The following is a 27,415-nucleotide window of genomic DNA, read 5'->3' on the forward strand; positions in this document are numbered from 1 at the left end:
CAACCCGAAAATAGCCTGGGTTGGGTTCAGGTTTCATGGGTTTCAGGTCCAGCCGGGTTGAGCATTCAAAAGCCCGCATGAATCTCGGGTCGAGCCGGGTTTGAAGGGGCCCGACCCGACCCGACCCGAGTTACATAAGTTATAGTATGTACATTTTTTTCTATTGTTAGTTAAAAGTTAAAAGTGAAAACCCACGCACCCACTGTTATTGTATGTGAGTGTAATTTCTGCTTCTATGAGTTGAGTTGATTTAAGTTTTTAATTCAGCATTGTTTGATTGTAATTATAACATTGTTTGATTACAACATTGTTTGATTCAAGTGTAATGTGATTGTAATTACATCATTGTTTGATTCAAGTGTAATGTGAGTGTAATTTCTACTTCTATGAGTTGAGTTGCCTTGCCAAACAAGAATTTTCCTTAAAAAATTGCGTCAACGTGAAAAAACCCGACCCGACCCGAGATTTATCATGGGTAGGGCCGGGTTTGGGAATCGTGGGTTTTCCGAAAAAAACCCGACCCGCCCGACCCAAGTTGCAGCCCTACATGTCAGACATCGTCTTCTTATTTATTTATCAAGTACCATTCCTGGTCCATGTGGGGCCACACCCATCAAAACATGAAGAGTAAAATGGTAGCCCCCACTATGCTGTCTATGCATGGGTTTTGGTTATACCTGGCAAAATGGGACCCGTACCCGCGGTTACACCCGGCCCAGGAGTACGTGTACCAATTTCATCACACGCGCGAAAAAAAAAAAAAAATTACCCGCACCCAACTCGTACTCGTGACCCGCGGGTAGACCTGGGTCGGGTGTTGGTGCCTGCGGGTGCCCGTAAAACTAAAAAGCAAAAAAACAAAAAATCGGACTTTTAAGTTTTGAGCTGATGGGCTTTTCCCATAAAGGGGTTTTTCAAGCAAAGACAAACCTAACGTGACGTGGGTTTGAGAACAGAACCCTAAACCTAAAGGCCTGACTCCCACCTTCATCTTCCCCGACTATTTGTTCCGCCGGCCATCACCACCGCTTGGATCAGATCCCAATCCCATCTTCTCCTCTACCCATCTCTATCACCTCATCTCCCCATCACCACCAGACCTTGTGTTCTTCAACCTAAAGCCCATCTTCAACCCATATACCGAAACCCACTTCATCTCCCTTCACAACCACCATTAGCTAACAGCCACCCTCCCCACCATCAGCACCCCAACATCATTTCCACTCATCTTTTACCCAATAGATCCGATTTTCCTCTTGATCGTCAACCCCCTTTAATTCCATTTCCATTTCTATCAAACCCACCATCATCTTCTACCTCCATTTTCTTTAATTTCTAATTTCTATCAAATCTTTCCTAGTTCCTTTAAATCCAGCTACTAATCACTACCACCAAACCCATCCAATCTCCATTTTTCTGGTTATAACCCCTTGTCTCATATCCCCATCTCTCTTTAACACAATCCAGTTCTCTCGATTCAGTTGGAGAAGACGAGGAGATCAAATGGGTTGAACTGGTGGAAAAGTATTTCAAGTCATCATCTTCTCTACTGGCTGCAATGGTAGCTTTTCTACAGCTCCGATAAATTTGCCGGGTTAACTGCGGGTTTACCCGTACCAGCCCGCGTGGGGTCTGGCCTTCTGGGTAAATGAAATGGCCACCCGCAAAATCGCGGATATTTTTTTACCCGTACCCGCACTGGTCGTACCCGTACCCGCACGGGTTACCCGTCCGTTTCCAGGTCTAGTTTTGGTAGAAATGGTCAGCCCCATCCCATCGAAACTTGAGGTGTAAAATGATGGGCCTTGCACCATAAAAAAAAAAAAATGAGGTGCAAAATGGCGGGCCCTGCCTTATGCCTTGGTTTGGGTGGAGATGGTGGGCCCTACCACATTAAACATGAGGTGTAAAATGGTGGGGCCCACCCCATCAAAACATGAGGTATAAAATGGGGGCCGAAACATGATATTTATTAGTTGTAAAAGATCCCATGAAAAATAATATTCTATAGAAAAAAAAATCCAAGGTCTAAGTAGGTTTTCATTTTTTCTTACAAAGAGGGAAATTTTCAATTTTGGAGAATAATTTCCATGGAAAATAAGTTTAGAAAATGCTAGAAATTTTATTATCTATGAAAAAAATCTTTCCAATAAAATTTTTCCATTGAAACAAACCAATGACAAAGAAAAAACATTCACATTTAGTATATACGAGTATTCTGGCCCCACGCTATGCATGGGTGTAAAATGATGGGCCCTACACCATCAAAACATGAGGTGTAAAATGGTGGGGGCCTACCCTAATGCATTGGATTGGATAGAGATGGTGGACACCCCATCATCATTAACAGTAGGGGTAAAATCGTGGTCTGACCAAAACTTAAGGTGTAAAATGGCATGTCCCATCCATGGTTTTAATTTTCGACCGAAATTTCGGATTTCGCTGGAGACCAACACCGAAAGGGTCATTTATTTCGGCTGAAATTTTGGTTTTTCCGAAATTTGACCCAAAAAATCTGCTTTTTTTAATATTAATTTAATATTTCACCGAAATTTAATATGGAATAAAGTATTGTTTTCGGGTTGTGTACCAGATTTCGACCGAAATTTCAAGGACCGAAACCGGTACCGAAACCGAAAGTTTAAACCTTGGTCCCATCCCATAAAAAAACATGAGGTAAAACGTTAGCCCTATCTCATCAATAACATGAGATGTAAAATGGTAGGCCCCACCCTATGCATGGGTTTAAGTGGAGATGGTGGACCCACCACATCACCATGAGGAGTAGAATGGTGGGCCCCACCCATCATAGTATGGGGTGCAAAATAGTGGGTCCACCAGAGCAATTGTAAAATGATGGGCCCATTCATGCTATACTTGGGTCTAAAGTTTTGGGGCCTACTATAAAATAAAACATGAGATTAAAAAAAGGTTTTCCAATAATCAAAAAATTCTTGGAAAGAAAGAGAATGACAATGGAAAGAAACATGCTTTAGTATAGATTATGAATTTGTTCGGTTCCTCTCTCTGTCCCCTGCTCGGTCTCCATATCATTGTTCATAGCTTATAGATAGTGAATTTTAAGTGCTCATAGTTGTAACACAAAATAGATTACAAATTTTAAGTACTCATAGAGTCATAGTTGTAACACAAAGCACCTTGCAAGTAAGATATGTTAGGTGTTGGGGTACACTAATTAGTTCAATTGTGTATGTGAAGTGAATAATTTGAAGAGTTAGAAACCATCCTCACTCGAAAAGTATGTAGCATTTAAAATCTGACTAAAATAACTCGAGAAAAATTAACTGGATCAAACGTACTCGTAATCCATGATCCATGATTGTTTGAATGTCCCACCATTGTCAGTTTGCAGTTGAGTTGCTTGTACCTATTGGAAAACTTTAAAAGATGTATTTCCAATGTGGGATCTTTGCTTTAGTGCGGAGGCATTACACACATGAGATAATCGACTGCAAAAATCAGCGATTTAGCTTTTGTGGGTGTGTGCTTTTTTTTCATTACTACATACAAAGAGAGACATAACTGAATGCCGAACAATAATTTATTCCTTTACTACATTCAAAGAGCAACATAACAGAATGCACATTGCTTTCATAATCAAACTACTTAAGTTGCTTTCATAATCAGAGCCATTTCTCTATAATACACACTTCTTATAGATTTTAATTTTCTTCCACCGTGATTCCATGTAATAACTTGCATTATCCTGCTCATAAACACCACACTTGAAATAAAGATCGCCAGGTCCATGATCTTTTACCTCGAATTTCTGGATGCCGTCTATGAAAACAAACACCATTCCTTCATCTACGTTGTGGATCACATTATATCTAATCCACTTATTGTAAATATCTGTAATCAATACATCTGCTCGGTAATACTTCAGGTCACTGTTGTAAACACGGAGCATCAAAGTGGTTGCTCCCATAGCAGCACCGTGGATTTGGATAATGGAAACTCCAGTTGTGCCATTTGGCACATAGCCGTAACCTTCGAACTGCCACACTCCAGAAGAGTAATCAAGACCCTGCTCCGAAAAGAAAATATTAAAGGGGATTAAGTGTGGAAGTGTAAATGATTAGATAACACCATCTCTAATAGCTTAAGCTTTTGGAGTAATTGGTTGTTTCATATGGTACCAGTGCTATTGCCTTGGGGCTGGTCCTGGTTCAAAACCCAACAACTACTTAATATTCAAAATAGTATAAATGATTAACATCAACTTAACTGCTTAAGCTTTTGGAGTAATTGGTTGTTTCATATGGTACCAGAGCTATTGCCTCACGGGCCACGGCTTGTCCTGGTTCAAAATCCATCAACTCCTTCATATTAAAAGTAGTATAAATGATTGGCATCAACTCTAACTGCTTAAGCTTTTGGAGTAATTGGTTGTTTCACATTTAGATTGCTTATGTTGTTGCTGCTACTACTACTAGTATATAAGTCTCTTCAATTAACTGTATCTTGAGATGAAAAAGGTGAGGATTTGTGCACCATATTGATTCTTTAAGGGGGGTCATTTTTCTTTCTTCTTTCTTTTATTTTTCTATGGATTTTCTGGTTGATTATTGGGTGGAGATCTCTCTCTCTCTCTCTCTCTCTCTCTCTCTCTCTCTCTCTCAAAAGGTTTCTTCTCTTAATACATCCTCACTCTACCACAAATCTCTCAATAAATGCTTATTAATCTCTCAACCACTTTTCTTTCATCACTTAGACCCTGTTAATTTATCTTTTCTCTAAAACACTATATGACTATATCCACCCAGCCTCTCTCTCTCTCTCTCTCTCTCTCTCAGATATAATTAAGACCATTTTTCATAAGGCTACTAATATTTGCAATACCTTGAATGGGGCGAACTCACCTTTTTATTATTTAACCAGCTTTCTAACACTAGCTCTCAGCACTCTAATTAAAAAGAGAAGACAAGGTGAGTTCGCCTCATTACCAAAACATGGTAGGGCGAATATCAATATTGAAGACCAACTTACTCTTACTCTCCCTCTAAAATGCTTAGCGGCTATGAAAATTTTTTTCCAGGGAATATTAGTTTGCCAAGTGATGAGAAAGGGGTAGAAAGAGTGGGAGAGGAAGAGAATTGAGAGGTCAGCGGTGAGGAGATGGTGCTAAGTGGCTGAAAATTTGGAAAAAAGAAAACTATATTTTGAGTAGAAAACTATATTAGTTTTTCTTTCCGCGGTTTTCAGCCACTTGTCACACTATCCTCACTCATACCCTCTCAATTCTCTCCCCAAGCAACAGTCATTGACCCTCTAACATTGTATGAACTAATATTCCTAGGAATTTTTTTCATGGATGCCAAACATGGCCTAACTCATCCCATAAGCTAAGCACAAAATGGAGGTAGAGAGAGAGCATTTATACGCTTATGCGGATTTCTGTACGTGGCTTGGTCATGCTGGTGGGGTCGTGTGGCTTGTCATCGGAGTAGACCCATAGCTTCCGGACTCCATGTTTGTAGCTGTAGCGCTGGTCAAGGGGCTTGTCATATGGCTTTTGTATTTCAAAGTTGTGTTCTGTTAATGGAACAGAGGTAAATCCATCTGTTGGATCAGCAGAACACATAAGACGGGCATCCTTCAAAACGTCCACGAAAAGTACTAAAAATGCAAGTAGAAAGAAAGAGGAAAGAGCCATGTATAGAGAGAGAGAGATGCAAGGTTAGAGGAGAGTTTAATTATATATAGTGTTAGAGAAGAAGATATTTTCTCTTGTTCGGCCTTAAAAAGTTCAATTGTTTATATGTTATGTACTATTGAAGAGAGACCCTTCTCTTTGAGAGTTTAACTGTATATGTAGTGTTAAATACAGAAATTAATATTCATGTATTGTAAGATCTTATGAGGGCAATTATTAATCTAAGATATGATGGACGTTGTAGATTGAAGAACAAGATTAAGTGTGAAATTATTGGAGTTACTCATTGACCAAAGTGATCAATAAAGGGTATAAGGGTAATCAATACATCTCATCCTTATTAAGAAATGGATGATTAGTGTAGCTCAATCAACGATAAGATGTAGGTTTGGATAATGTATTTGGTTAAATGGATTAAGCCAAATAGAGTCCTATTGTGGGTGGAACTCTAAGAGGTAATTTTCTTTTCTTTTATATTTTCTTTTTTGATTGATAAGAGGTAATTTTCTATAAATATGGGATTGGTAATTTTCTATCTAAGATGACCAAAGGAGATCTCGGCCACTAGAGACTAAGCAAACCAGATAGGCATTGGAAGACCCAGAGCAATTGATCACAGCCATGGCCGATCTAGATAAGTTCTAGTCCCTCTTTTGTATTCTAGAAATTTACATGGTTAGATCAATTTAGATAAAATAGTGTTTTGATTAGATCTATCATGGCATATTCTGCATGTATAATTGAATTCCATGATCTTAAGTTTAAATTTAAATGTACACGTAACCATTTGTCTCGGTTTAGGGAAGGTTTTGTCGGAGAAAAGTTTATACAAATCCAAACACTTCGTCCTTTTGTGGGTGTTTTGTTATGTGTCACATTAGAGACAAAGTATAGCTTTTCTTGCCGGAAACCTGAATGACGCTAGATGGATCAAGGGCTAGGATCATTCCATCAAGTTTGGGTCAATGACAATCTGCTAGAATTGTGGCTTCCTCTTGGATCAACGGATCAGATCAAGTGGGGTCTAAGTCAAAGAAATATGGATTTGTAACCTTCTGTCCTTATATTATATAAATAATTGTTATAATAATATTAGATAGATGGTCCAAGAGTCCAATCGTATGTTTTATATGGTCTTATATGATGTATTATGTCTCTGTTCAGCTGTCTGATCTTCCATCATCATTTCCTGTGACAATCAAATTCTCACGTTGGTGTCTTTTGTATATTGTGAGGGAGGATCCTACAGGAATCAAACCCTTTAATTAATGCGTAGGTAGAAAGATGCTTGGAATCGGATGCTTTCCATGTAAATGTTTGTTTTATCTTCATATTATGTTCATTACATTAATGTGTGTTGTGATGAAATGCTTTGTTTTCTTGGGCCATATTTGGCGATTATGAAAAATTAATCCACAGGTAATATCCGTGGGGCCAACTGTATGAGAGTGGATGAGAAGGAGGGAGAAAGAGAGAATTGAGTTGGCGGGATTAGAGAGAGCATAAAAAGTACTAAAAACTTAGTCATAAGGGATTTAAAATCCTCGGTTGACTTTATGGATTGTGGGTCACTCTAGGAAAGTCTAGCGGATTGCGGGTCACTCTGGGAATATGTGGGACTTCTCAAGCAGGGACTTCAATAGGGATTTCAGAGTGATCGAGCAGTTTTGCGTTAGTTGCGAAGAAATGAAGGGCTATAAAGTCCTAAAAAAATTACGTTCTAATTTTTCACAATTACCATACTGAGTTTGGGGGCTCCAATTGTGGATCCAAATATATATTACATATTGTGGGCCTAACTAAAATGGGTTGAACATCCAATTTGGACGTAATATTCAATTAATCAAGATTAACATCGAAGATAAGGACATTTTGATTATTTTCTATGACATAAGTGTGTTTTAGATTTTATGCTTTTTATTATTTTGTTATATTTTGATATTTTTATGAGATAAGGGCATTTTCTCATTTTTCATGGCATGAATTTTTTAGGATTTTTTAATTCTCTCATTTTCACGAGATAAGGGTATTTTGGTCATTTCATGACAGGAACTTTTTTTTAAAATTTTTATTTAAATTTTAAAATTTTGCCATTTTGGTCTTATTTAAATTTTTTTTATTTTCCTTTTTCTCATTTGTCCATTAGTTAAGGAGATTTTGGCCCTTTTTCATGTGATAAAGGCATTTTGGTCATTTTTCAGAACACATGGGTATTTTAGGATTTTTTTCATTTTTTCATTTTTCTTATTTTCCATGAGATAGGGGCATTATAGTTTTTTTTAATGAGATAATGGTATTTTGGTCATTTTTCATGATATATGTTTTTTCTTGTTTTTCATGATATAAGGATATGTTGGTCATTTTTCAGGAGAGGGGAAAGAGCTGCCAATTAGATTTTTGAAATTCTACCCATTTGAGAAGGATTCTCTAGTGAGCATTTTAACAAGAAAATGAGATTTTGGTGGAGTCTTTGAGAAAAATCCCGGAGATCCCAACTAACTCGGGATTTCAGAGTGGAAGCTAAGAGTCGGCTGTGACTAACACGCTACTCCTCAAATCTCCCGGAATTCCCCAACATCCAACATGACTAACGTTCCGTATTGTCTTCCTGGTCTTAGGAACTTTTCTTGATGTCTTCATTCCTCTCAAGTCTTTGCATCACCCACGCATCTCTCACAACTTGCCCCATAAATATTCCATGGAATATTTTCATTATGCGAAACATGGCCTTAGTAACATAAGTTAGAAATCCCAAAAGTGTGTTTTTCTTTGGTTTCTTTGATCATTATAAAGCTGTCTACGCGATGACAATAATATGTGTTTGATTTGAAAAAAAAAAAATTTATATATATATATATATATATATATATATATATGAGTAAAATGATTGTGAGCCCACATTATTAGGATGATCCATAGCATTTATTTGAAAGGCCCTTACATAGATAGGGTGTGTACAAAAAATCAGCTCCATAGGATCATCCTAACCCATCCAAAAGTGGAGGGCAAAATGGACAGACACCGTTTGCCACAAATCTGCCCATTTTTGCCCTCCGCTTTTGGAGGGGTTAGGATGATCCAATGGAGCTTATTTTTTGTGCACACCCTATCTATGATGGGGCCTTGCAAATGAATGGTTTGGATCACCACAAAAAATGTGGGACCCATGTGTTTGGGCCCTCAAGCTCATATAAGCTATATGAGCTTCAAGCTCACAATCATTTTCCTATATATATATATATATATATGAGAAGTGTTCCTGCGCAGCTGCTTAGACAGCTGCTTCAAAAACTGATGTAGGCCCACATTTTTGGGGTGATCCAAAGCATTCATTTGGAAGGCCCTTCCATGGATAGGGTGTGTACAAAAAATGAACCATTTAGGATCATCCCAATCCTGCCATTTGTGGAGGGAAAAAATGGTCATAAACAGTGTCTGTCCATTTTCCCCTCCACCTTTGATTAGGTTCGGATGTTTATCAAGTTTGGCTGGTGTCAAAAACATTTCCATGTAATTGTGTTTATCAAGTAGTGAGAGAAAGGGCTAGGGAAGGTGGGAGAAGGAGAAACTACACATGGTCTGAGTGAGGAGAGGGTGTAAGAAGTTGGTGTCGGTTAGGATTCTATTTTGTTTAGGAAAGTACCGTGAGAGGGATCTTTGAGATTAAAAATTATTTGTAACTTTCTATTGAAGAACATGAATAAAAAAAAATCGTCTCTTCTCCCTTATTCTTCTTCTAGTGTTCTTGAGGCTATTCTTGGACGTGGGATTTAATTCTTCCGAGCACCGTATAAAGTCGGGTGTCATGAGACATTTGATTGCAAAAAGGAGTCAAAACCCTAGAAGACTACTTACTTAATACTCTACTTGTCTGTCCATTTGTCTGCTGAGATGGCACCCTGTAATTCTACAACTAAAATCTTTTAAAAAAAAAGGTAATTTCTTTTGTACTAGAGTTGTGGGATTCATTTCTCTTCTCTTTCTCTTTTTTTTGTCCCTCGTCTTGCTCTCTACTCTACAAGGAGACTACTAATCTACACTTTAAAACCAAATACATCATGGGGTTCACAACTACGTACTCTATCAGCAGGATACTACTTAATTCCCTACTACTCTACCAGTTGACTACTTACCCACTATTCTACTAAGAAATCTTGGTGCATATAGGGTCCATTTGGTAGTCATGGAAAACGAAAGTTAAAAAAAGCAAAAGGGACAAATTCAGGCTTTCTCCGACAAAAACGATTTAACAAGCGTTCGGTTGACACGTGAAGTATTTTTTTCCCCCCTCGAGCTTATGTCCACTTATGTGTCACCGAAAACATAGCCTCGAATTCCCCCCTAAATCGAGAGGGTCTAGCTGGAAAAAGAAACAGCTTTGTATTTTCCATTCCACTTATATTTTTCAATTCTCTCTCTTCCCCTGTCCCTCTGCTCATTACTTTCCCTTTCTGACGACCTCCCAGTATCCAAACGGACCCATAGGGAAATTATAGGAAACTAAGGGAAAGTAGTGACTGATACCAACCAAACATGCTCAAATTTTACTCAGAGAAAAAGCGACTCCACTTTACCTGGAAAGTGAGACAAGATATTGCCTAAGCAAAAAATTGGTCAATATGCCCACTCGGCATTCCTTCATGCATCCAACTGATTTGAACCATTTATTGAGAAAAAACTTTAAAAAAAAAGTCTTCATTCTATTAGTGATAGATTGGGTGGTCCATCTTGGACAAAAGCCAGACTTAGTAGGCTAGCACGTAGTCTCTAAGTCTCTGCGTGGCATGCCCTCTTAATAAGGAGAATTTCAATCTCATTTTGGATTTATCCCGCCTGAGTACTTGTTACCGCAGAGCTTGCATTGGACATTTGATCTATCTTGCAATTGAGGGTAGGACTATAGTAGTCAACCATAATCTCATTGAATTCTATCATCTTGGGCTCGATTATTTCTCAAAAGAAAAAAGAAAAGCATATAACAATAAATAAGTATCTTCTTATATGACACCAGTACTTATTTCATTAACAAGCTAAACCATAACAAAGAAAGTAGTAACACATGTTAATCACATTTTTTAAGGACCTTGATTCCCTTCCAACGAGACTCCATGTAATAGGAAGCGCCATCTTGTGCATAAACACCAAATTTAAAGTTATGAGAGGGCCCCCCATGATCATTCACCTCTAATTTTAGAACCCGATCAATGAAAATTCTTACTTTTCCAGCATCGACATCGTGGATTACATTTAAGCGAAACCATCGATCGTAGATATAAGGGACTAGGACCGGGCTTCGATAATATGAAAGCGTACCATTGTATACCCGCATCATGGCTGTTGTGGCGTGGCCACTTGCACCAAAGATTTGCATGATACATACACTGGATGTACCATTGGGCACGTACCCATGCCCTTCGAATTGCCACACACCAGAGGTATTATAGTAGACCTAACAAAAAATGTAGTAAAGATAAACAAACATAGGAAGAAGAAAATGAAAAAATAAAAAGTAATAATAGTGTTAAGTATAAATGATTAAATAACACCAACTCTAACAGCATAAGCTCTTGGAGTAATTGGTTGTTTCACACGATATTAGAGCTATTGGCTTATGGAGGTAATGGGTTCAAGACTCAACAACTCCTTGATATTAAATATCCAGGTGTATGGCAAACTCAAAAAAGATAGGCCAAACGTGAGGGTAAGTTTTGAAGTATAAATGATTAAATAACACCAACTCTAACGTACAACTTAAGCTTTTGGAGTAATTGGTTGTTTCACAAATAGGCACATGTAAATTTCGTAAAATGGCTGTGCTCGGAACATGATTGTGTGTTGGGTAAGATGGTTTTTTATTTAGAGAAAATCATTTCAAACAAATCTCCATTTTCGCTAAGAAAAATTGTCATTTTATGGGTGTGCAAAGGAAGAGACTTCTATTAATTTTGATTGATTAAAATCAATTCTAATAGTGCGGACGGCTAGATTGGTCATCCGCCAGGCATTTGTGATCAGTGCGTGATCTAATTGACCCGCTTTGATACCAAATGAAGGAAGAGATCTCAATTAATCTTGATTGATTACAATCATAGTGTAAACAATCCAAGGAATTCCAACAATTGCACGAAAATCCAGTTCTTATTTTAGAATTCAGACCATGATTAGATAGATGGTGGCCGGGATGAATAGGGCCCAAAACCTGTTCAAGGTAGGGAGCTACTTGGGTTGGCCTGGGAACTCCAACTTGGTGTTGAGCTCACTCATCACAGCAACGTAGCCATGATTGAAAGAAATAAAAAAGAAAAGAAAAGGGGAGGCGTAGAGTTGGAGATTGTTTACACTTATGCTCATCTCAGTGCGTGGATGGGTCTTGCTTGTACGGGAGTGAGGCTTGTCTGTAGAGAAAACCCAGAACCTGTGGACTCCATCGATGAAGCTATATCGCTCACTTAAGGGCAAGTCATAAGGTTTTAGGACCCTTAAGTTAGAGGCGTTGAGAGGGATAGAGATGAACCCATTTGTCGGATCTTCGGGCCACCAACCTTTGGCTCTGTGTGTGCCAAGGTGGAGCAGGACTAGAAAGAAAAGAGCAAAGACAAAGCCAGAAGAACCCATTTCTTCTTCTTCTTCTTCTTCTTAGGTTGGACGTTTTTATAATGGATGGAGGAGCAAGGAATAGTAGGAGTGGTTGGTGTAAAGGGACAGCAATATATGGATTCCTCTTCTCAAAAGTAATATTGTGAGATGATCATAATGTCTACAGCTGAGTTTCGCTGACCTCTTCAAACATTAAGGTATCTTTGTCTATGAAAAAATTAGATAGCGTTTGAAAGCAGATAAAGGTATTCTCAATGAAATATACTTCGATAAAAATCAGTTTTACATAGTTTTTATAGGCTGATTTCTATGAAACTCGATCTTATGGTGTCAAACATTTCGTTGGCTTTTGGGAAAAGGCGATTTTACCCATGGCAGTCTTGACTGGGTTTTAGTAGAAATCGATAAAAGTCAAGCTCTCTCTCTCTCTCTCTCTCGGTGGATCTTTTAGATGTGTGTACAATTACATGCGGAAATTGATTTTACCGCATATGCCTATGTTCTCAACTATTAAAATATTTACATTTGAAGAAAGAAGTGGTGCTAAGGTATGTGTGTGAGAGAGAGAGAGTGTGTGTGTCTTATTTTTGTATGAATTTGTCTAATCTACAATTTAATATTTTTTTGTCTAACAAAGTAGGACAAGGTCTACATAAACATATATGATTTTTACTTTACAGATTGCTGCATGGTCACTGCCTACGCCACCTGACCATATATTTTAGTTAGGGCAAAATTATAAGGTGTACATGCATAGCTGCATGGGGGGGGGGGGGGGGGGGGGGGGGGACTGCCATATAGTTTGATGCAGTCCAAAAATCTGAGGTTCCTCTTGGCTAGCAGAGGAGGCAAAAAGATTAAAAAAAAAAGAAAAGACAAAAGATAAAAAAAAAAAAAAAGAATAAGAAAATGTGCCCTTCAATTACAAGACTTCAAACCCCGTCCAATGGAATGATATTTACTTTGACTCTGTTGAAGTCTAGTTTCTAAGAGTGAAAATGAAGAACACTCAAAAGATTTGATGCCTAAAAAATAGGCTACAATTAAGATAACACAAATAACACTTGAAGAACAAGGATTCCTTCCACATTTTGTAGGCAATGACAAATTGCACGGTGATTTTTGTCTGCATTAAAGGTGCTGCTCTTAATGTTTGATCTCACGGTTGTTTGATCAAATATCAAGTGCGGCACCCTTGTTACGTTCGTGTGCGCATGCATGCACCGACATGGAAACTCTTTAGTTAGAGATACTGATGAGATATAAGAAATGTATTGTTTTTTAGTAGATGTGAATCTAAAATAAATCTTCAACACATGCAAAACCATTCCCCTCTATTGCCAAGTGGGTTGAGTGCCCTTGTTCAATATATATAAGAGCCGGCCTTACTTATAAAAAGAAAATTTAGGGCGTGCAAACATGTACATAAAGGCCTCTCGTTCGATGATCTAAACTGTTTACATGTCTGGCTTTATGGCGCTCAATGTCCCTAAATTCTCTCCATTTGGGCATATCTAATCTAACCCTCCCATTGGGAAAGATTTTCTTGCTTAAATTATACATTATATTCGATTTTTTGTTTTTTTAATTTTATTTATCAGAGGATAAACTCCATTTCCAATAAATAAATTTTAATTTTAAATTTTTTAGATTCCATTCCTATGACACTTCCAAGAGATCAATGTAGGGCGCACTAGGCATCTAGTCTAAATCTAATGTACATAAAAATAAAATTTGCTAAGAAATAATTGGAATTAGAGGAAACAGTTCCTGCACATGAGTGCAGAAAACATGGTCGGCTCACATTTTTTGGACCATCCTAAGCATTCATTTGAAAGGCCCCATCATGTATGGGTTGTGTACCAAAAAATCACGTCCATTGGATCAACCTAATGCTTTCATTTGTGGGGTGAAAAAATGGGCAAATTTGTGGACAAACAGTATCTGTCCATTTTCTCACACACAAATGAACACCTTAATATGATCCAATGAAGCCGAGGTTTGGTAAACACCCCATCCATGATGGGGCCTTTCAAATGAATGATTAGGATCACCCAAAAAATGTAGGCCCACCCTTGTTTCCCGCACTCGAGCGCAGATAAGCTATCTGAGCTCGAGTGCAAGAACTGTTTACTTTTGGAATTAATGATAATTATTTAAGGCTTATAAAATACTTATTAAAATCATTAAAAATAAAATTTGGGGGGAAAATTCATCAAATATCTAATGAATAGGAAAGAACTTATAAATTTCTCCCTTCTTTTCGTGTTTAGATGGCTTTGTTGTAACTTGTAACGTGCTTGTGGGTATGTTGGATCAATTGTGATTGCCTTTGGTTACCTTGATCAATGGCCATCGTTCTTGGTGTCAATTATGGCCTATTGTTCTCTCTGTCTTCTTTCTTTGGATGTTTCAATTGTTGATGTGCTGGATATTAGAACCCTAATCACTTTTGATCACTTGCTTTAAGCTAGATTGGGCCTCATCGCTGTGAGGCCCCTCATTTTGATAATTTAAATTGAAATCTTGAGTTTTTTTAATCACTTGGATCATTCTACTATGTACCTTCTGATAGCTTGAATTGATGGATCGAAGCTTGATCTCATCTCCCCATAGCGTGACACACTGCTTAATCAATCATAGTTCAAACAATCTAGGGTTCACTATTCATTTGAGCTCTTGTACTTTTTGTTTAGATTATCGGTGAATTGAGTCTTAGCGTTCAATTTTCTATTGATCGCTCCAATTTATGTTATATTGAACAGTGAATTTGAGTATAGGCACCGAACCACAGAAGTTTTACTGCAGCTAGTATTTGTATTTCTTCCGTGGATTGATTGGGGTGTCGCACAAATGTTGCGTCACTTGCTCGATCCATCTAACCATAAAATAGAATGGGAATCCTTAACCATTTAACAATATCAGGAAAAATGAGGTATCGCGCAGCCTGAGCAGCCTTCTATTTACACCATTTCTTTTGTTGTTTGACTCATCCAACCTGTTCATTCTATAGGACCTAACATAGGTAGGGTGTCCCTAAGAAATCATCTCCATAGATCATGGTATCTATTGATTTGTGGAGTTTTAGAATGGACGGCTAGAAAGTGGGCTTCTAGAGATCGAGTGGTTAGGATGATTGTATGGAGATGGTTTCTTAGGAACACCCTATCTATGTGAGATTCTATGGAATGAATGGATTGGACGAGTCAAACAACATGGAGATGGTGTGTTTATAGTAGGGTTGCAACGTGGGCCGGGTTTTACCCGACCCGCATTGACCCGACCCGAAAATAGCATGGGTCGGGTTTAGAAATCGTGTGTCTTGGGTAGGGTCGGGTTTTAGTTTAAAAACCCAGCTCAATCTTGGGTAGGGTCAGGTTTAAAGAAAAAAAAACCTGAAACCCGACCCGACTTAAGTAGGTGTACTATGACATTTTTAATTATCTCTTGAATAACATGGCAAATTATTTTTCAATATAATATAATGATATAATTGTTTTTATTGAGGTGATCATGTTTGTGAAGTGGAAATATAGTTTCCTTCTTAAATTTATACACTTGATTACAGAAATTTAGAGATTTTTGGTGTGAAGAATTGTTTTTTTTCTCTACAGTGCGTCAACGCGAAAAAACCCAACCCGAGAATTATCATGGGTAGGCCGGGTTTGGGAATCCTGGGTTTTCTAGAAAAAAACCCCGACCCCGACCCGACCCGCTCGACCGGAGTTGCAACCCTAGTTTATAGTGGCTTGCTAGGCTAGACCCGGCAAACCGGTAACCCGTGCGGGTACGGGTAAAAAATACCTGCGATTCTACGGGTAAGTTTTTCATGTACTCGTACCCAACCCGCGCGGGTTGGATAAACTCGCGGGTAACCCACTAAATTTATATTTAATTTTTTTATAAAAAAAAAACCTTTTGTGGCAACGACGATTTCATTCATTTCGCAGCCTTTTGCGGTAAACTCATCTAAATATGAACGTTGCGTCATGTTTGAGTGCCCAAAGCATGCCATCCAGTTCTACAGTAGCATGATGAAATGTGTGTATAATTTTTTTGGCAATGGTCATTCAGAATAATTTGGAGCATTACTAATTGCCTCCCTCATCCATGACCAAATCTTCAATACAGGTTTCACCATAAGGAGGAGCACCTCCCCCTTCTACTGAATCAAAGAGCAGCCTGCAACCAAAGGATTTCTGATCAGAACATAAAAACATTGCACCCTTCAGCAATCTGTCATTCAATGCCCTATTTTGTTCAATTCCGTCCATTGCCGATCTACATTTCTTCGTCATTTGTGTTGGGTTTGCTTGAATTAACAATTTGCACATGAGATCTTCTTTGACAATACTAAGAATGCTTGAGATTCACCAAATAATTACTTTGTTCAGTTGTTGTATGTGATATAAGTTACATAAAAAGAGGTTGTGGGGATTTTGTTTCACGGCATTCTTAGAAAGCCTACTGTAATATCCATCTAAAAATCATATGATATAAGAATAGCCCAATTACATATTAATGCAATAGATTCCCCCGCCTTAGTTTTGAAAGGTTGCCCGAGGGGCACCCAGAGCTGACCCAGACCCACCTGCTAGTCCCGGGTAGGGGCCGGGTGTGGGTATTTTTTTTATGGGTAAAAAGATTTGTACCCGTACCCGCAAATTTGTGTGCGGGCCGGGTGTACCTGCGGTTACGGGTCCCATTTTGCCGGGTCTATGCTAGGCTGAGCTATAGCTCTTGCCCCCTAACAATATATGTAGCTCATTAATTTGGTAGTGCGACTAGTGACTACGAACGAGTATTTTCGCATCATGAGCCATCATCGACAATAGGCCCCACGTCTAAACAGGAGACCAGGGCAAACTATCTGAATCGGTGGTCAGCGTACTTTTCCCCTCTTCATTTTGGATTTTGAGTCCAAAACTGATTATAAACGTACCTTGACTCCAAATTATCGGTTATAGACTCCAAATCGATTCCAAAATCCAGAACAATCTGAAAAATTGAAAGTTGAAACTATGAGAAGGTCATAAAAAAGGGCATCTTAAGAGTTAAGACTGAGAAACATGTGATCTCCGTATTTTTCTGGTTAGTCATGTAAACCCATAAACGAGTCTTTTGCTCTGTTCTACCAAAAGCAAGGCAGAGGGTAAATGGGGATGAGGCCAATGGCATTCGCCAAAAACGGAGGGCTGGGATTGGCCGCGATCTGCTACGTGGCAGTGGATTACCTGCGCAATGTTTCTCCGTCATGGCACGCCCGGCTCCAGCCAATGCTGTGGGCTGGTCTCGCCCTGGCCTCCGTGGTTCGGGTCCCCTTCTACAAGCACTGGTCTTTGGAGCTCAGATCCGCCATTCCTTTCATCGCTTCATTGTTCTTCATGCTCTCCGCCCTTCTCTTCGAAGTCCTCTCTGTTCGCTTCGTTACTGCCGTTCTCGGCCTCGACTGGCACCGGTAATAATCAATCATACTCTTCCCCTAATTTGCAACAAAACCCTAATTTGAGAAAACGAAACTGTGAGCAGATTCCTTTTTTTTTTATTTAATTCTTTCTTTTTTTTGTAAATCGATCTGTTTTTTTGTGGGTTTTGCAATTGAAGTTATGTTGGGTTCTGGTTTCCTTTTCGTTTTTGTTGAGAGAGGAGAAGAAGAGAAGAGAATGAGAGAAAAAGATTGAGTTTTGGGAGATGCGCCCCTTCACTTATGTATTTATATTAAAGAGAAAGAGTAAAAAGACCATAATGTCCTTAGGCAAATACATACACCTTCTAACACTCCCCTCGAGCTGGAATGCAGTTATCATACATTACTCGCTTGTTACAAATCTCATTTAGCTTAGCTTTACTCAACGACTTGGTAAATACATTAGCTAGTCAACGACTTGGTAAATACATTAGCTAGCTGATCCACTGATGGAGTGAAGGAGACGTGTATCTCGCCTTTTTGAATTCTCTGGCGTATGAAATGACAATCAACCTCTATGTGCTTGGTTTTCTCATGGAAGACATGATTGGTAGCAATGCGAATAACAGCCTTATTGTCACAATAAAGCTGGGCCGAAGAAGGTGAAGGGAAGCCAATCTCTGATAGGAGAGATCGCAACCAAATAAGCTCTCCACTCGTATGTGACATGGGTCGATATTCTGCTTCTGCATTTGACTTGGAAACTATGTCATGTTTCTTCGCCATGACACTAAGTTACCCCCAACAAAAGTGCAATAGCCAGTGGTAGATCTCCTATCTGCTGGAGACCTTGCCCAATCTGTATCACAAAATCCTTCCAGCCTTGCATGCCCATGCTTCTTGAATAGGAGGCATTTCCCTAGCGCTCCCTTCAGATAGCGAAGAATTTGAACCACTGCTATTGGGATGTACATGGATCACTCATAAACTGGCTAACTATACCCCAACTGCGTATGAGATATCTGGGCAAGTAACAGTGAGATAAATGAGCTTCTCAACTACCCGACGGTACCTGCCAGGGTCATCCATCAATTCTCCCTCATCTGAAAGCAACTTTGTATTTGGGTACATGGGAACAACAACTGGTTTCATCCCCATTGAACCAGTATCATCCAACAGATCTAGCACATACTTCCTCTAAGAGAGGTAGAGATTACTACCAGAATAAACTACCTCAACCCCTGGAAAATATCTTAGACGCCCAAGGTCTTTATGGAAAATTCTTTCTGTAGGAAGGCCTTCAAGCTCTGTATACTAGCTATGTCGCTGCCTGTAATGATAATGTCATCCACATAGATTATGAGAAGGATATGCCCAGCATCGGAACAACAACTAAAAAAAGAGTGATCAACTGCACATTGCCTCATGCCAAATCGCATGATAGCATCACTGAATCGTCCAAACCATGCTCTAGGAGATTGTTTAAGCCAATATAAAGACTTGCGAAGTTTGCATACTGAGGAGGACATCTCCCCCTGAGCAACATACCAGAAGGTTGCTCCATATAAACCTCTTCAGTCAAGTCATCATGGAGAAAGGCATTATTGACATCAAGCTAATGGAGGGGCCATTCTCAGTTAAAGAAGGAATTTTGGCAACCGTTGAGAAGGTCTCTGTGTAGTCAACCCCGAAGAGAAAGAGTATGTCACCATTGAGAAAGGCATTCTTGACATCAAGCTGATAGAGGGTGGCCCTCGGTTAACAGGAAGAAGAAGAAGAAGAAGAAGGTGAAGGGAGGAAGGGAACAATGGTGGTCCCTAGGAGATCAAAACCGTAGGGCTCTGATATCATGTTGAGAGAGGAGAAGAAGAGAAGACAATGAGAGAAAAAGAGTGAGTTTTGGGAGATGCTCCCCATCACTTATGTATTTATATTAAAGAGAAAGAGTACAAAGACCATAATGCAATTAGGCAAATACATACACCTTCTAACAATTTTCTTCTCTGCGAGATTGATGTAGTTTGGGTGATTTGGATAGTTAGTTTTATGTTTATTTTGTAGCTCTGTTCCGTATGGGTATGGGTGTAAAGGAATTGGGTCTATTCTTCTGTTCTTTGTGAATGCATCTGTTTATATATTTTTGGGTTTTGCAATTGAAGTTGTGTTGGGTTTTGGGTTCCTTTTCCTTATTGTTTTGCCGGGTTCATGAGATTATACTTGGAAGAACTGGAATGAATTCAATTTGGATTATTGATATATGTTTATGATACTACCTAAATATGCTTGTTACGGTTCTAAATAAATATATAAATTCGCTTGTTGGTGGGGCATTTTGTTATTTTTTGGTAGTTACTTGGGAAAATTATGCATGCAAATGCGTTGTATTAATCCATGGACAATGCGTTAATCTGCAATCTTTTATTTTCAAGTACTTCTAATCAATTTTATAGGTACCGATGCTATACGTAACACAGTTGAAAACATTGATTGCGAACCCAAGAAATATTTTGAAAAGGAAAAAAGTATAGGAAATATCGGTGTAAGATAATGCTACAGTATTGATTCACAACAAAATGGTTATACATATTGTAGTTGATTACCAACAAAATGGTTCAACATAACCTAGAACTTAGAATGCAGAATACGGTTTTTAATATATGATTATATTTCTACAAGTGGGGAAAAGTAAAACACCCACTTGCACAGTTTTTTCTTTTTTCAATTGGAATCCTACCAAAGCATGAATGGACCTTTAAAATTTAGCATTTCTCACCGTACATTTACGCGTTCTTATATTGTTTTCCATCCGAGCACATGCACTTAGGACAGTATATCCATATTGCATATTTGCATCACCCATACTGACAGGCAATATTATCCAATTTAGATAGATAAGTCCATTTGGCATAGATAATACGGTTTTGAAGTTTGAACTTAACTTGATTGTTTGAGAGCCCATGTTTGTCTTTGTTACTTTGTACAATTGTATTCACATTATTGTAAGCTCCTGTTTGATGCTAAATGGATCTCTAATTGATTTCTCTAACTTCTCCATGTTACCCATTTTGCTTAATCTTGTCCACTTCTTGTCCTAGATCCTTTTTTATTTATGTAATCTTGAGCAATTGAGCTTCTTCTTCTTTTCTTTTACCATTCAAAAAAAGAGCAATCGATGTTTGCAGGACCATTATTTTCTATGTTATGTTCTGTTATTATTACCTTTATGGTCTTGATGTTGTGTCATTGGAATATGCTTTGTCTATGTTATTTTCCATCGAAATCATTTGATGTAGTGTTTTTTCAACTCCTCTTTGGCGATTCCCCTTGTCATCTTGTAAGTCCATACATTTAATGTTGCACTATCATTTGAGCTATTTATTAATTAAATGTTTTCCGGTTGAGATAATGCAAAGGTTCATTAAATATGGGCAGATCCGCGCCTCCTCTTCCTGATACTGGCCAGTGGCTGTTTCTAGCACTGAATGAGAAGCTTCCCCATTTCGTGGTTGAAATATTAAGAGCACATATTATCAGCCTGCATCATTATCTGATGTTGTTTCTAATGCTTTCCTTCTCTGTATTATTCAACTCCGTCAAAGCTCCTGGCCTCGGACTCGGTGCAAGGTATATGTTCACCATGGCTATTGGTCGTCTTCTTCGGGCCTTAACATTTGCCTCTACAATTCTGCCGTCACTCCGGCCTTGGTGTGCTGTTTCCCGGTTTAGAGTTCCCTCACATCCTCATCCTTGGGCGCAGAAATATTATATGCCATATGCATCCGATTCCAATGCCATTAGCAAGCTAATACATAATGACATACATTATGGTTTGTTCCACACGAAATACCTAAGTTTTTTTTTAAATACATTTTGATCCCATTGATTTTGTAACTAGATGGTTTGAGGATCTAATATTTCTTCTGTTTTACTTTTTAGCAACTGTTGGGGACTACCCTGGTGAGTACCGGCCTGATTGGGGATCAATGAGTTTCCTAGTTGATATCTTGAGGCCCACTAGTTCGGAAGGGTCGACATGGTACGGTTTGCTAACGAAAGCTGGTGGTGGGTGCAATGACCTTTTATACAGTGGCCACATGTTTGTTGCAGTGTTGACTGCTATGGCATGGACGGTATGTCTGAATCCTTTTATGGCTGTTATTTCTTAGTTGGATGGATTTGGCATGTTACTTTATCAGTAAAAATTTAGATTTCCAGTCCCATATAGGTGCATGGATATTGTGTACAAAAATTGTATGTTGAGACTTTTGCCACGAAGTGTATTAAGAACTTGCATCGTTAATTGTAGTATGTCTGATATAAGAATGCAATGCATTGATTAATATTTCTCAGAATCTAAAATAAGTTAGAAAAGGAATTGGCTTCCTCGTCTCTAAGTTAGCTGACTATGATCATTCTCTCTTGTTTCCAGACTAGGTTACTTGTATCTTTTTTTATGACATAGGGTATCCCCACCCCAATTTTTAGGGCGGGACTATTCCCTACGGATGCACGCAATCACCCGTAAACCACGCGCATCAGGTAAGCCCAGGGGGATTCGAACTTGCATCACTGGGGAGCATACCCATGACTTTAAGCCAAATAGCCACACCTGTACGGGTTGATTACTTGTATCTTAGCATAATGAATGCAAGTGTTGGGATTCTTTGGTTATTATTCCCTGAACCTTAAATGTAGTCAGACAATGAGTTGGCCTTCTCTTCAATAGTTTAGCTGACTTGAACCATTCACTCTTACTTCTTGATTAATAATACTTGTATTTTCCTTTTACATGCTTTATATATTCCCTGTTTCTGTCCTTTCTCTTGCCAGTTAATTTTCCATTTTAGAAATGAACATGATGTTGAAGTTAGAAGACTATTTATTTTATTGCTTTATTTCTGGGTTTTATTGTGTATTTAACCGAGATTTCTTCGTATTTAGGACAGGACCCATTTCATTAATGGAAAATTTGTAAATTTAAGAAAAGTTAATTCATAATAGAGAGTCATCCAGTTCATGGGTATGCTCTCTTTCCACCCAAATATCTTGTTTTCTTTATTCTCCTCTCTTCTCCTCTTCTCCTCTTCTCTTCCACTACTTCCTCCACATCTTCTCTTCACACTTTCTTCTCGTTTCTACACCACTCAAGTCACATCCATTGTGATCTTGACATGTTATCAGAGCTTTGTTGAAGATGATGAAGGTCCTTGCCCTAGAAGAAAGAAGAAATTATAAGATTCAGCCAAGAGAAGTAGAGATCTTGCATCCCTTCTTCAATTGAAGCAATGTTGGTGTCAATGCCTTGCACAAGGTAAGAGAACTCAGATATTCATAGATCTGAACCGCGTGGCCAAAATATGTGAGGTCTGATTTTTTTAGCCCGTTTGCAAGACTATTGTGCGAGTTATGTTAGATCTATATCTATTTGGGTTACCTGCATGATTTTGATTCTAAATGAGTTGGGTTATGAAATTATTGAAGGGCATTTCATACATTGATATTTTAATCTAAATTTCAGGTTTCATATGACCTAGATAAGACTTTTTTGTCAATTTGGGACAGTTTATGTTGTGTAAATTCTTTGAAACTAGATTAGGTTGCTTTTTGAAATTTTTGGTTATGGTATGATTTAAGAAGTGTGGTGCCGGTTTATTAAGAATATTTACATTTTTTTGGGTTGGATAATGTAGCTTGTTTTATTCTCTTCTTTCCCTTCTTCATACTACATTATGGCTGCCTTGAGTGACAGATTGGATTCTATTTTGGTCAAATTTGATGGCACAAATTATTGACTATGGAGATTTTATTTTTGAGTGTTTGTTGAGGAAAAAATGATGATGATGATGGATATGTTAGATGGCACGTGTAAATCTAACTGTTGTGAAAAAAAAAAGTCAATGGAAAATGAATAATGCAAGGGTGATTATATAAGTCCTTAACTTAGTCATGATTTTAAACTTTGGCCGACATGTGTCAACTTCCATGGGGACCGAAGTTGTAAGGCACGCGTGCTCGCACACACACATATTTCCCCCCATCATTCGTGGCAAGGGAAAAATGACCATGATCGATGTAGTCCATTCATGCATTTCATGCAGTAGACCATATATGGTTCAATGCCCAAAAGTTGTTGTGCTTGGGTGTTTCTAAAATTCCTATCAAGATCTATAAGTAATGCAAAATATGAACATACAATGCTACAAATTCGGTAGCCAATAACGACACTTATGACATGGTTAAATTGGTTGACTTTTAGGCTATTGCCAATCCAAGGCAGAGCCTTTCACGAGTCTTTCATCTCAATCATGATGCGCCCCATGTGCCAATCCAAGGCAGAGCCTTTCACGAGTCTTTCATCTCAATCATGATGCGCCCCATGTGCATGATAGGGCTAGGAAGCACAGAAATATGCTGCATCCAAGAAGGATTGGATCCCCCCCCCCCCTTCCTCTCTCTCTCTCTCTCTCTACACACACACACAGATGTTGCTTCCCACAATAACCAACTTCTAAAACCATAAAATCTAGTAAATTTAGGCTCCCTCCTTTCTAAAACCATAGCAATACTCTTTCCACTAGTACAAGTTACTAATCTCAGCCTAAAAATACCATTGTCTCAATTTAGAAACTTTTCAAATTGAAAAGCTAACAGATACTGTACTAACACTCCCCAAAATTAATAGCTTAAATGACTTTCTAAACTAACTTGACAAGCATAAGAACTCTCGAAACTCATTCACGAGTGATCTTAACTTTGATATTTCCTTGATCCAAGATCCAATTACATTGAAATTCTACTTGGTCTTGTACTAGAAACTTTTATTAAAGGAAAACTTCTAGAATATGTCAAGCTCGGGCCCCTTTCTCTCCAAATTGGACTTTCTTCCAAACTCGTCAAATTGTATTTATGATATGTAAATTCACCGTAGATTCCTTTCTTTAGAAAAAAAATCTTCCTTGTTTCTTACATTACTGTGGACAATCCTTGGGAATTGCAGGGCTCTCTTGTTTGTATCAGTAAGTCTGCTTGTCCTTACGTTCTTACGAAACACATTTTGCACGTTTGGCTGCCATGAATTGTTTTTCATGATAAATTGGGCATCTCCAAGTGGAGATGATGATGAAGTCGGCTGAAAATCAGGAAACAAAATCCCAGAACTAGTGTTTCCATGAGGAGAAGTTACTAAAAATCAGGGAACCGAAAACTCTACTCAAAGCCGGATCAACCTTTTCCGGTTTTTTAGCAACTTCTCCACTAGTTGTGGGATTTTGATTCCGGATTTTCGTGATCCCCTTCTCTCTGCCAGGGATGGTCGCCCTACAAGGGGCAAGGAGATGTAGGAGCAATTCCCTCCTATTGGCACACTATACGTTGTGACGGTGGCTCCATACGCTATATTTCCGGATTTTCAACCGACTTTACCCTCATCTCCACCACTTGGAGACGCCCAATTTATCATGAAAAAACAATTCCTGGCAGCCAAACGTGCCTATTGTATTTCCATTAGTTTTTTTCCATAATATGATTCTGCTCCTTTTCAAGATATTTTCCTATTCTATTACAGTTAAAATGCTGTTTAACTCTGCATCCTGGACAGTTGACCCATACCCAATAATCTTGTTTACCACCACAAGTCTCCTGCATCTATTGATAGTTTGTATACCATCACACCTTTGAAAGTGCTAACATATGTGTAAACATGGTGCCAGGAAGCATATGGTGGTTGGACCTCTGCTCTTATATGGCTTCTTGTTCTGCACAGCGGCCAGAGAGAAATACGAGAACGGCACCATTACAGTGTTGACTGTTTTGTGGCCATCTATGTAGGTATCTTCTTGTGGAGGATGACTGGTTTTCTCTGGTCAGCCAAAGACAGATCTAGAGCCAGAAGGCTTGCTCAGCTCGAAAAGATCCAAAGTCGACTAATCCAAGCGACAAAAGATTCAGATATGGATGAGGTGAGGGAGCTTTTGAAAGAGGTTGAGTTTGCGGGTCAAGAGCACCAGAATTTCACGCAATGGGCTATCTGGGGATTTGCAGGAATTACCATCATTTTCTCTATTACTATTGGGCTTCTGGCCTTTACATTGACAAGTGATGGATGATTGCGTGCTCTGGTAAGCGTGTTCAGACTCCTTGGTTTTGGATTTCGAGGATGAGGGATCGTTGAAATGTAGAATATACTTTGTAATTTAACTATGTGGTTATCTATTAAGACAATTTGAGGGGCTCCACTTCTCAAATTTATTCAATTTATGATGAACTTGAATTGTGGGAACAGTTTCTCTTGAACAGAGGAGAGGGGAACTTACAGCAAATTACACCGTTCCTGCCCGTTTAAGCTTATATGTTCTATGAATTTTATACGTCTTGCCATCCCTGCTCATCTATAAACTGTTAACCATTTTCTGATATAGTAGTCTATTGTCCATCCTGTCTCTAGGTAGATTTTGACGCTCTATACTTTCTTGGGAAAGCCATTTCACCGCTCACTTTTGCAGGAGGACTACCACCTTGGATTAATTAAATGAATAAGACAAAATCTGCTAAGAAGTGAGCTTGTATGGCCTTTCTCTCCTGCAAAAGTGAGCCCTGCAAAATTGTGTGGCAAACCCCGGGGTGCAATGTGGGCCGGGTTGAGTTGGGTTAAAGCCCACCCTAGATCAACCCGAGGCACAATGGCCTCACCCTAACCCGAGCCTAACCCTAACCCAACCAGCCTCTCAACCCGTGCTCAATCTGTCTAACTAGATTTTCCAAATCAGTATGAGTTGAATCAGGTTGGGTTCTGGTTGGCACGAGTCAAAAATAGAAAAATATAAAAAATATAACAGCATGATTTGAAAATAACAATAAAATTAGAGAGATGGGGTTGGGTCAGATCAGGTTGCCCAAGGCCTCAACCCTAACCCAACTCAATCCAAGGAAATGCCAACCAAACCCGAGCCATAATCAGGTTAAAGCACCTATTAAAAGCAAAAAAATCAAGTTAAAGCTGTCGGGTTTGGATTGAGCCAGGTCCAAGTTCAACCCCTACTTAAGCATCGGTTGACACTCTTTTTTAAGGTAATTGTGTTACAATTTTATTATGAAAATTTGGTGTGTTGAGAAGTGATAACGCCTACTTCTTTTTCAGCATGTTGAAACTGCCAGCAAGGGCGTCCCATTACATCCACATCTCTCATCTGTAAAAGTAATTCCTTTTGCATTTTCAGTGCTGTTATAAATAGCAGTTGGGCAACATGATGGAATGGGGCACTGAATTATTCTGTTAATTATATAAGGGTTTTTGCTAACGAGTACTCTTAAAGGTGCATTGGAAATGTAATTTTACACATGTTTTGAGAATGCTTTGTGACTTTTACAAATGTTAAAATTAAGTTTACAATGCATCTCCCTCTCTCTCTCCCTCCTTTTTTAGTCTTCCTGAAATTTTAGAGAGCATGTTCAAAAGTTAGTGCAATTCCGAAACAAGTTCTCTACAGCAAATTAGATAAGCATAAAATAAAGTGATGCATCCCGTTGTAAAAATATGGTCGTGCGAATATCAGTCTCGTATTAATATAGGAGACTCTCATTTTCCTCTATAGATCGAAGGGCTGGGATCATCCTATGGAAATGATTTTTGGGGAACAACGTTGTGTTCTATCTTATGGACGGTTTGGATCATCCCATGATGTGGTCCCTACAGTACTTTTTGAAAAATAAGGGACTATAAGGGCTTACACCATATA

At 38.7% G+C, this 27,415-nt stretch overlaps 3 protein-coding genes across 4 annotated transcripts; 1 reads left to right on the plus strand and 2 right to left on the minus strand.

The window, feature by feature from the left end:
• Nucleotides 1–3,548: 3,548 nt before the first annotated feature.
• Nucleotides 3,549–5,794, minus strand: LOC143887348 (citrate-binding protein-like). Of its 2 annotated transcripts, XR_013254138.1 has the most exons (3): nt 5,405–5,545; nt 4,250–4,321; nt 3,908–4,048 (listed from the first exon to the last, which is right to left on the minus strand). XR_013254138.1 is itself a non-coding variant. In XM_077391446.1 (2 exons), the coding sequence occupies exons 1-2, from the start codon at nt 5,675–5,677 to the stop codon at nt 3,659–3,661; spliced, it is 663 nt and encodes a 220-aa protein (XP_077247561.1). In that variant the 5' UTR covers nt 5,678–5,794; the 3' UTR covers nt 3,549–3,658. The 2 variants fall into 2 exon arrangements, 1 of the variants encoding a protein (XP_077247561.1); XM_077391446.1 differs by lacking the exon at nt 4,250–4,321 and having other exon boundaries at nt 3,549–4,048; nt 5,405–5,794.
• Nucleotides 5,795–10,677: 4,883 nt separating this feature from the next.
• On the minus strand, nt 10,678–12,356 carry LOC143887349 (citrate-binding protein-like). Its single transcript, XM_077391447.1, has 2 exons — nt 12,017–12,356; nt 10,678–11,126 (listed from the first exon to the last, which is right to left on the minus strand). Exons 1-2 carry the CDS (start codon nt 12,290–12,292, stop codon nt 10,740–10,742), a joined length of 663 nt encoding a protein of 220 aa, XP_077247562.1. The 5' UTR covers nt 12,293–12,356; the 3' UTR covers nt 10,678–10,739.
• A 4,863-nt stretch (nt 12,357–17,219) lies between these two features.
• Nucleotides 17,220–26,047, plus strand: LOC143888205 (Sphingomyelin synthetase family protein). Its single transcript, XM_077392559.1, has 4 exons — nt 17,220–17,732; nt 21,114–21,508; nt 21,618–21,811; nt 25,391–26,047. The coding sequence occupies exons 1-4, from the start codon at nt 17,431–17,433 to the stop codon at nt 25,784–25,786; spliced, it is 1,287 nt and encodes a 428-aa protein (XP_077248674.1). The 5' UTR covers nt 17,220–17,430; the 3' UTR covers nt 25,787–26,047.
• The last annotated feature ends 1,368 nt before the right edge of the window (nt 26,048–27,415 follow it).

This window comes from Tasmannia lanceolata, unplaced genomic scaffold (genome assembly GCF_043159265.1).
Source record: "Tasmannia lanceolata isolate RefF3 unplaced genomic scaffold, GAP_Taslan_0.1 ptg000012l, whole genome shotgun sequence".
NCBI lineage: Eukaryota > Viridiplantae > Streptophyta > Magnoliopsida > Canellales > Winteraceae > Tasmannia > Tasmannia lanceolata.